Source organism: Puccinia triticina, chromosome 8A, assembly GCF_026914185.1.
Source record: "Puccinia triticina chromosome 8A, complete sequence".
Classification (NCBI taxonomy): Eukaryota; Fungi; Basidiomycota; class Pucciniomycetes; order Pucciniales; family Pucciniaceae; genus Puccinia; species Puccinia triticina.
Window position 1 is genome coordinate 5,811,789 of NC_070565.1, and position 11,157 is coordinate 5,822,945.

Genomic DNA, 11,157 nt, shown 5'->3' on the forward strand with positions numbered 1-11,157 from the left:
CCCTGTTCCTGCCCCTGATCCAGGTGCGAATCAAGACGCCGCCGAAGGCCTTGCGGCCCAGGACCACGCAGCCACCCTGGCCATTCTAGACCCCCAAGGAGCCGTCCTAGCCAGCGGTGCTCAAGGTCTAGCGCCCGCCTACGCTGCTGACTCCCGTGACCCCGTCGACACCCAACGTCCCGCAGCCGCCGACTCCCAGCCTCCCGCAGCCGCCGACTCCCAAACGGCAGCCGCCGACTCCCATTCAGCCGCCGACTCCCAAACCGCAGCCGCCGACTCCCAGGCCATTGCCTCCGTCGAAGCTTGCATTCAGACAACTGAAGCCCTTCAAGACGTCACCCTAGACCCCCTCCTCCTTCAACTTACTCAAGAAATCACCAAAAAAAAACTAGAAAATCAAATCCACAAAGAAAATGAGGAAGAAGATGAAGATTATAGCTTAGATAATCCAGACGAGAAGAAGACACTCGAGGAATATGTAGAGCTAGCTAGAGAAGAGAAAACTATTGAAGATTGTATTGTAATGTTAGAATTAGATGAAGATAATACTACTAACAATGATCCAAACTCTGGAACTGTTCCACCCAAAAAAAACCCAGAAGAAATCGAGAAAATTGCTGAAGAGAGAACTGAGAAGGAGTTCAAAGAAATGGAGCTTGAGAACAAGAATCAACCGGATGATGAAGACTCAGTAAATGAAGAAGGAGAAAGGACAATTTACGACAACATTCCTGCGGCACCAGCTGAAAATTATGACGATGTTGAATCAGTTAAGGAGGCCATCCAAGAATTTGCTTGGGCGCATGGCTATGGGATATCGGTCAAACGCTCTGTTCCTGGAAAGAGTGTCCATTTTAAATGTGTCAGGTCTGTTATTTCCCAGTTCTTTTTCATTCTTCTGTTAGTATTGACTGACATTGAATCCACATTGAAATGATACAGAGGAGGTGATCCTGCAAAAAACAAACGTAAAGGTGATACTCGTGAAAATATATCATCTCGATTGATTGGCTGTCCGTTTGCCGCGGCTGTATACAACCAGAAGAAGAAGGGCCACTGGAAATTCTCAGTCTCCAAATTGACTCATAATCACCGCCCCACCGCCGCTGTTGCCCACACTGTTCACCGTAAGCTCAGCGACACTCTCTACGAAGAAATGAAAAGACTTGGCGAGGCCGGATTGCGACCGGCACAAATACTTGAATGCCTCAAGAAGCTGCACCCTGACGAGACAATCCTGGCCACGATTGATACAATTTACTCAGCACGAAAGCGGGCTGCGCAAGAGATGTTGCAAGGAATCAGTCCCATCATTCACCTGAATGAAATTCTGGCTGGAACCGATTTCACGACAATGACAAAGGTCAACGAATCTGGCGAGCTCAAGGGCCTTTTTTTCTGTCATTCCCTCTCTGTGAAGCTTCTCCATCAGTACCATTTGATCCTTTTCCTTGACTGTACGTACAAGACAAATAAGTATCGGATGCCTCTCCTCCACATCACTGGTGTTACTGGAGCCAACAAGTCTTTCAGTTTGGCGTTCTGCTTTCTCGCCAAAGAGACACAAGATTATTACGACTGGGCGCTCAAATCCCTCCTGACTGTTTTCACCTCGAACAAGATTCCCCTTCCTGCTGTTGTTCTGACCGACCGAGAAGAAGCTCTCATCTCCTCTCTCCAGTCCAATTTTCCGGATTTGAATCACATGCTTTGCACTTGGCACATACAGAAGAACTTGGTCTCCAATGGCGCAAAACACATCAAGAACAAGGCGAAGGAGTTCGAAATGCTTCAACACTGGAGCAACTTAATCAAGATGACTAGTCCAGGCGATTTCTGTTCAAGCTTCAGTCGTTTTTGCGCGAAATACGGCGAAAGTTTTGGAGATTACATGATTGAGACATGGCTTCCGGTGTGTGAAAAGTATGCTAACGCTTGGACAAAGGATATACCTCATTTTGACCATCGGACGACGTCTTGAATTGAATCATCGCATGCTTTCATCAAATCTTATCTCCTGGGCCCCAACAATTCTTTTGCCGCCGTCATCAAGTTAATCACGAATGCACTTGAAGCTCAATCCCACGAAATCTCCGCAGCGCATCACAAGGAGAAGATTAGAAGCCTTCGATCAATAGGGAAGATTTTCTTGCTCTGTCACGGCCGGATCACCCACTTTGCTCTCCGGAAGGCGCAGGATAATCTGAGAGCAAGTGTTGACCTGGAGAATTGGCACAGGTGCAACGGGTGTTACAAAAACCGGATGGGAATTCCTTGTAAGCATACAATTTGGCAGCGCGCAATGGATGGCGAGAAGATACTTCCCGAGGATTTTCATGTCCAGTGGCACATGAAGGTAAGATATGGGTCTTTTTTTATCTTTTTGTCATGTGGGGGGGCCTTGGATGGCCGGTTTTTGTGGACGACTCCCATTTTTCCTGACGACTCCCATTTCTCGGCGGACGACTCCCATTTTTCTCCAACAACTCCCTTTTACCCCCGCGCGCACCTGGGACACGAACGACTCCCATTTTCTGTCCGTGCGGCATGCAAATTGGAATAACGACTCCCAACGACTCCCAAATCGCCTTACCGCGGGCCCTCAATTGGAAGAACGACTCCCGCCAACTCCCATTCGTCCGGCCATTGCCACCGCCCCTCTGCCACCCCTCCCTCCAATTTTTAACCTCCCCTGCGCCATTCCCTTACTAACTGGAGTCTTTTCATTCCCCCCAGGATCTCCATGCTCTTGGCACCAACACTGATCTCACCCAAATCGAGCAAGTCGACCGGATCCGCGGAAGGCTCCTGCAGATGAATCCCGCGCAGATGGCGGACCAGTTACAAGCTATCAACAGCCTATTGGAAGGCTCTGGAACCGTCGTGACGATCCAGGAACCAACACAAGCTCAGACCACCCGTGGACGTCCAAAAGGCGCGCCAAACAAACCAAAAACTACGAAAAGGGACCCCTCCGCCTTCGAACACGTTGAAAATAAAAGGAAGAATGAAGAAGGAGTGATGATGAAGTCCAAGAAACAGAAGCTAGCGGAAACCAGAAAAGCGGAGAAGGAAGAAATGAAACAAATGAAGAAAGAAGAGAAGGAGCAACAAAAAAGGAAGAAAGAAGAGGAGGAGAAGAAGAAGAAGGAACCAGCACCCAAAAAGAGGAAACTTCCACCCCAAAACTCAAAGACCGCCAAGAAAGTCGCTCAGTCTCCTTCTCCAACTCCTTCTCCGTCGCCGTCTCCATCACCACCACCCTCCTCACCTGCGCTTCCTCCTCCTCCGCCGCCGAAAGCCCAAGTCCCAACAAAGCGCTTCAAACCGGTCCGCGTCGCACCTAAGAAGCCAGCTTCCCCTTCCCCTCCTGTGAACTCCGCCTCGTCTACCACCGCCCCTCCGCAGCAACGTACGTCCCGCGCCGCTGGGAAGATGCGAGCTCCGCCTTCCCCTTCCCCTCCTTTGCAATCAACCTCGTCTGCCCCCGCGCCTCCGCCGCAACGTCCGACCCGCGCCACTGCTAAGAAGCCTGCTCAATCAACCTCGTCTGCCCCCGCCCCTCCGCCGAAATCTAGCCGGGTACCTCCGCCGCGACCCGCGCGAGCCACGCGAGTCCCTCCACCGCCAACAGCTCCAGTCCCTCCACCACCAACAGCACCAGTCCCCCCACCCCCATCCAAAGAACCAGTTGACCGACCGAATTGGCTCAATCAACTCCCAGTCATCATCAGATCCTCGGTCAAGCGGATACTTGATGTCGAGTCAGATGGCCATTGTGGATTCCGCGCGGTGGCATGGTGCTTGGGGAATGGTCAGGGCGCTTGGAGTGCAGTCCGAGAAGCTCTAGCCGACAAAATCAGCAAACAAGGCGAGTGGTACGTGAAGTTGGGACATTTTCACAACATCAAGTCGACTCTGGCCAGAATAAACTTTTCCGGTACCAAAGGTTGCGGTATGGCTCATTGGATGGCAATGCCCTCCTCCGGCGAAGCACTGGCCAACACTTTCCAACGGCCAGTTTTTTATTTCACTGAAGAGTGGTCTCAAACTTTCCTTCCCTCCTTCTGCCCTCCTAACCAAAACCCCCCGATCTTCTTGGCTTTCATCCGGCAACTCGATCACTTTGTGGCTCTAGAACTATCCTCCCCTGATGTCTTCCCTGCCCCTTCCCTACAAAGGAGCTGGAAGCTAAATGCCAACCCAGAGGCACGAGGTTGGGAGGCAAGATACTCTGATTGTTTTGCTCAAACAGGTGGAAGAAAGCTCCTCTTTCCTGATAAGTGTGGTAAATTTTACTAGTATTTCCATTTGTAGTTTTCATGTATTGGTGGTTGTTCTAGTCTTTTTTGAATAAATATTGTGAATATTATTCCTCTCTAGTATTTTTTGAATAAACACTTTTTATATTTTCTTGTCCTCATTATTTCTGGCAGCTCTGAGATTTTGTGTCATCAAACATGAGGTACAAATTGTGCGCTGGTAGGGAGCATGTCTATTGTGGAGCTGCACCCCTCATATCTCATGTTCTGATGGTACACTAATGCCACAAACATTATAGCGCAGAGGAGTTACAGTCTTGAAATATCCCTGAAAATTTTAGACTGTTTGGTTGTGTAACACAAAAGTTACACAGTTAGCAGTCATTTCCTACTGAGCATTCGGCACGCCCCTTATGTGTCATGTTCTGATGGAACAATAATGCCAGAAATTTTATATGACAGAGTTTATGCAGTCTTAAGATATCCCTGAAATTTGTGGACATTTTGGGTGTGTAACGCAAAAGTTACAGAGTCAGCAGTTATTTTCCTACTAATTTTGGCGCACATCCCTTATATCTAATTTTCTGATGGGAAAATACTGCTAAAACTTTCAGTATTGTATTTTTATGTATGTTTCTCTGTGATATCAAATTTTTATGTCTCTAGTACGTGGAACAAAAAAGTTATACATATTAAAAAGGGGGTTACTAAAAATACCCGGTTTTTCCGCAATTGTACCCGGTTTTTTTATACCCCCTTTTCCGCATTCACACCCGGATTTTTTCTACTCATTTTCAGGCCTTGGAAATAAGATGAAAATTCATCTAGAATTAAGATCAGAATTATCATGCACTCAAAAGTGCAAAAAAGTCAAATTAAAAAAAAAGAAAAACATACCCGGTTTTTTTCATACCCGGTTTTCCGCATCCATACCCGGGCATTTTTTTATATTTTTCTTTTGGAATCTCATGTAATTTTATGTATTTTCATGATACACACACTATGAATGAATGTAACATGGTCAATTTCGATTGAAGGGGGCTATTGCGGGCCTCCCAAGTGCCGGGTGTGCGAAATTGACGCGGCACAGTCCCGCTTTCCGCGTGTACACCCGCATAATGAATAATTCAATATTCTGTATGGTTGAGGAAGCGCGAACTCCGTCGCTCGATCAAGAATTTTCACCCTCCAAACACGATCACCATTGCTTCAAAGATCACCCCCAACTAGAGCACCCCGACCTCAAAGACTACCCATCAGCCTTCTGCTTTTCACTATGTCTTTGGAAGCTCAAGATCCCCTCCCCTCTCCCCCAGGAATGTCTGAATCCCAGTCTCTTGAAAAGCCTCCTACCCCCATGCCCCCCCCTCCTGAAAGGACATATCAATCTCAGAAGGCGCTTTATGATGATGCCCAAGCTTGGGCAAAGGCACACGGTTATGCCATCATCTGCGCGCGCTCTAATGTCAACGAGCATGAGCAAAGATATACCTATCAATGCGACAGATCAGGTACATGTCCACCCCGCGAAAACGAAAACCCTGATGGCAAAGGGAAATTGGGCAAGACCAAAAAGATCGATTGTCCATTTAAATTTACTGGCAACTACTACAAAAAGAAGAATTTCTTTAAAATTATGATTAAAGATCCCTCTCACAACCATCCACCGTCCGAACATTTCTCTGCTCATGCTGTCCATTGAAGATTAACGGAACAAGACCAAGCCATTGTCAGTCAAATGTCTCATGCCGGTGTCAAACCCCTCCAAATAAAGTCGGCCTTAATCCAGAGTGAACACCCTTCTTCCACCACTCTAAACACCCTCTACAACCACCGATACAAAATGCGAATAGAGCAACTCGACGGACGTTCTCTTATGGAAGCCCTTATTTATGAAATGCGCAAATCCGATTTTTACCACGTCATCCGCAACGAAGAAGGCCAGATGAACGCTCTTTTTTTTGCCCATCCTCAATCTCTTGTCTTAGCAAAGAGATTCCCCACTATTTTTCTTTTGGACTGCACCTACAAAACCAAAAAATACCAGCTTCCTTTACTACACATAGTTGGTGTCAATAGTGGCAATCATTCTTTTTCTGCTGCCTTTGCTTTCCTCTCATCCAAACAAACCCAAGATTATATATGGGCTTTACAACAATTTTTATCTGCGTTAGACGGCCAATATCCCTCAGTCCTTGCCACCGACAAAGAGGCCGCGCTCATGGCCGCAATCGATGCCGTTTTCCCAGACGTTGCTCACATTCTGTGCAGCTGGCACATCTACAAGAATACCAAGGCTGAATGCCGCAAACATTTCAAATCCGACGCCGAATGGGAATCATTTTCAACCCACTGGCATCAATTGGTTTCGTCTAAAACCACCGTTGAATATTCTGATAATTTCTCCAAGATTTCAAAGATTTGGAACTCCGATACCGCTGATTATCTTATAAAGAACTGGTTTCCCATCAAGGAGAAATTTGTGGGTGCTTTTGTCCACAAACATCTGCATTTCGGCAACACGGTCACCTCTCGAGTTGAAGGTCTTCACGGATACATCAAACAATTTATTAACTCCTCTACGAGCTCGTTATCCGCTGTGATTCACCTGATCTACACAGCCAACTCTATCAATTTGCATGAACTGTTTGTTGAATCAACCCAACAGACAATGAAGCATTTAGTCGGCCTGCCACCTTCCCTTGCCAATCTCAACGGTATAATCACTCATCACGTACTTGAGACGCTCCACTCTTATCACCTCGCCAAACCGGCCGAAACGACCTGCACCAGAACTTGGGTAACTCACATGGGGATGCCTTGCATCCACGAAGTTCAAGAAGCCGAGATCACAAATCGAGTATTCTGTGCTGAAGATTTTCACACACAATGGCATGTTGCGAACAATCTGGTGCGTTTCTTTTTATTCCATCCTACTCCACAATCTGTTCCACGGACTAATTGACATTTTTTGTCCTCAGGTAGTGCCGAGCGTACCCAGCGCCAAAGCCGAAATGCCGCCAACAAAAGAGGCGAACGAGGAGATCTTTCTCAGCAAAATCTTCCCCGCGTTTCAATTATTCCAAGCTGGCGAGCAGAAATACTACTTATCAGAAATCCGCAAGCTTTTCGAAGGGACATACACGTTAGTTCCTATCCAAGAGCCAAAAGTCAAAGCCCTGCGAGGATGCCCTGCTGGATCCAAAAACAAAAGGCATATATCGAAGACATCTTCAAAGCGCGATCCCTCAAGACATGAATATGTTGTTGGGAATACAAAAAAACGTGGACGCGGAAGGCCAAAGAAGTCCGGCACTGTGGAACCAAAGGTTAGTAATTTCATTGTTTCTTTTTGTACTGAATCATTGAGGCTAATGTTAATTTTTTCCAGGTTCCCAAGAAGAGGGGAAGGCCACGAAAAAACCCTGTGGATACGGAGGACAAAGAGGAAGAGGAATCCAAAGATGATGAAGACAATGAGGACAACGACGACACAGAGGAGGAGGAGAAGGACGAAGACGGCAAGGACAAAGACAACAACGGCGAAGAGGACCAGGAGGATGCTTCATCTGATGGGGAGCTACCTGGACCTGCGGAATTAATGGAGCCAAATTATTCTTCTCCTATATTGAAAACAGTAAGTCTCCATCTTTAAATGCTATAGAAATAATTTTCCAAGCCTTACCTATTTTCTTTGCCCCATACTTAGCGGTCAGGGAGACGGATCCGCAAGAAATCCCAGGGCCTCTGCAAGAGGGTGAAATTTGACAAGGAGGTATCCAACAGCGATGAAAATGCCCCTTACAGACCTTTAAGTGTAAGCTGACTCGGAAAATATGATTACTTTAAATTTTGCTGATTTTTTTGGGTATGTGACTTAGGGAAAAATGACTACAAGCTCTTTCTCCACAGAGTCAATTCAGCATAATGAAACAGCACAATTATCCTGGAGTACTTACTTTGAATTGGATGTCCTTGACGTGAGTGATTTTTAAGAACTTCTGCTTCTTTTTATCTTTTTCTCACATATTTCGCTCTCATTTTCTCTCTATTAGTATAAAATGAAGGACTCCATTATACCTCAAGAAGCTGTGAGTTATATCTCAGTTATCACGGACGTTGCCGGCAATGGAAACTGCGGATTTCGAGCGGCTGCCGTAAGTATGGGATGTCCAACCGAAGACTGGGTGAATATCCGCGCCAAAATGAAGGAAGAAATGACCAAAAACAAACTCTACTCAAATCTCACGTACCTGTCAAACGTTTGGGAGGAAAAAACTGAAGAACTCAAGGAATCACTCAGCTGGGCCGGCAAGGGAATAGCCCCTAAAAAATATTGGTTAACTTTTCCTTCTCATGGGCACTTGATGGCTGACACTTACAGAAGGCCAGTTGTCTTATTTGCAGAGGGCTCTACTCTTTTTCTCCCCCTTTCTTATCCTCCCTCAGACCACCCTCCGATCTGCATGATTCTAGTTAAGGATATTTCCCATTTTATCTCCTTCTCATTTAACGTGGATTTATGGCCTTCCCCAATAGTGGATTCTTATTGGAAGTCATATGCCAAAGATGAAGCCTTGGGGTGGTTAAAAAAAGTTCAGCCCAATATTGAGTTGGGCTCAATGGTCTTGTATCCCCCAAAACGACGCTCTTCTAGACTTAATAAAGTTGTAAATATCAATTAGTTCTTCGGACCTACTTCGTGCAGCAGAGAAAAACTCTTTGCGCACAGAATCAACCACTACTTGACGTCAGGCCCGCTGTGCGCGCAAGCCGAAAAATACTTCGCGCACAGAAAAAAAGGATTGGCATTTTTGGATTTATTTCTTGATCAAAATTAAGAGGGGGTTTTTCTTGCCTCCCCCAACAATGTTTCATAATTTTAGGGCCACCCTTATGGTGCCAAAATAAATCCCAAACATTAATTCCAGAAAATAGTGGATGAACCCCCGTCGGGGACTTGACTGGCAGATTCCCCTGCTCAACGGTCAGTCCCCGGGGGACAGGAAGCACCCGCAAGCAGCACAAGACCACTTCGCCTAGAGGACACCGCCAGGAATACAAATACACCAGATCTCAGCAACTCCACCGGATCTCAGCAACTCAGCAACACGAAACAACATGATCGATCTCCAGGAAGCAGCAGCCACCCCCTTAGATACATCGAATGTCGAACAATCCGCGTCAGATGAGGCTGAAGTTACACCCGATAATCCTCAAGAATTCCCTCCGATTCCTCCACCTCCAGAAGCCACCTACCGATCCAAGGACGAATGCTTTCAAAGCATCCAAAAATGGGCTCTCGAGCATGGATTCGCCATCACAACCGCCAGCTCCTACAAAGTCAAAAACAGAATATGTGTTAAATATCAGTGTGACAAATCTGGCGCTTATCGACCGCATCGGAAGCCCGTTGAGCCCCCTGACGAGTCTGGAGAACTTACTATCACGCCTCCTGAAGATTCCGAAGAGCCCACCCTTCTCAACAAGTCCAAAGAGTCCGAGGATCTATCCGATACACCCAAAGATACCGCAAAGAAAGTCCGAATGAACAATGCCAATCAATCTCGAAAAGCTGATTGCCCGTTTCGACTGCTTTTAAGGTGCAATCTAGACACCAACAAGTGTTTCTTAGTTGTCAAAAACGCCAATCACAACCACGGGCCATCAGATTATCCAGCTGCACACACGATCCACCAAAGATTCACTGTTGAGACGCTGTGGAACTACTCTTTGGGGGAATAGAGTTTAGAGAGGGATGAGTGCGTGAAAAGCTGCCTCTCAGGTTGGGAGAGTAATATGGGACAAGAATAAGAGTATGGACTCTTAAAGAAAAGTGTGGCTGATGAAGTATTGAGAATAGTGCTTTCTAGACGAAATCAAGGGGGAAAATATACTGTAAAATATGTGGTAAAATAGGCTATGTAATTCTTATTCTGTGACCAGGGATGCAAAGTGACAATCTGATGGGGGACAAACAGAATGGGCCAAAAAGGCTCTACATTTATAGTGAGGGGACAACAGGTGGTTCTGAGACGAAGAGAAAGATGGGAACAGAGTACAAAAAGCCTCCAACAAGGTGACAAGGCAACAAACCAACAAGGCATCTACTACATGGCTTGGGATGACATAAGAGGAAAACAATAACCATGGCGCATCAGCCGCCATGCATCTGAGAAAGAGTTACGCCTTGCTGGAATATAGAGGAGTTAATTCTAGTGAACACTCAGGGTCCTTCCTAATAGTCTGGCTCTGTTTGATGGTGGACTTTCTCCCACTTTGAACCTGATTTTGTACATATTTTATTACCCATTGTGGAGGGCCATCCATGAAAGTGAATACTGAGAAGTTGAGGCGCCTTGTAGAGATGATTCTAGGCTATTATAAAGTGTCTGTGGGCGTGGATTACATGTACCAGAGTGATTTCTAGAGGGTGTTGGGCGGTGATCCCTTCCTGGTGAGTGTCTGAGTGATGTAATAAGGTTTTGATTAGGCTCACCACATCCACCCCCAAATTAGATGATGTCCCCATCATCCAACCTTGAGTGAGGTGTGACAAAGAGAGGAGAAAGAAAATAGGGCAAGGCAAAAGAAGACTGTGACGTGGCAAGTTGTTTTTTGGGCAGATTTTTTTGTATGTTTGATTTTCCTTCTAGCGTAAAAAGAATTGAGTTGAGTTTGAAGAATAGAAAAGATATGAACAAGTGAGACAGAAATAGGATTTGGTTGATTTATATTTCTTTAGTGAATTTTATGCTGTTTTTCTTGTTTGATTTCATAGTAATCTTCCAGGAAATAATGTGACGATGAAAAGGTATAGCTAGATGAAGAACTAAAGGAAAAATGTAACAAGAATTTTTAGTGGAAATGGGTGGAGAAACCACCCCCAAATTGG

General features: G+C 46.0%; 1 protein-coding gene across 1 annotated transcript; it reads left to right on the plus strand.

Moving 5' to 3' along the window:
- Positions 1 to 5,538: 5,538 nt before the first annotated feature.
- Positions 5,539 to 8,190, plus strand: PtA15_8A621 (uncharacterized protein; the record flags this gene model as incomplete). Its single annotated transcript, XM_053172070.1, has 2 exons — positions 5,539 to 5,773; positions 8,144 to 8,190. The coding sequence occupies 2 exons, from the start codon at positions 5,539 to 5,541 to the stop codon at positions 8,188 to 8,190; spliced, it is 282 nt and encodes a 93-aa protein (XP_053023270.1).
- Positions 8,191 to 11,157: the final 2,967 nt, after the last annotated feature.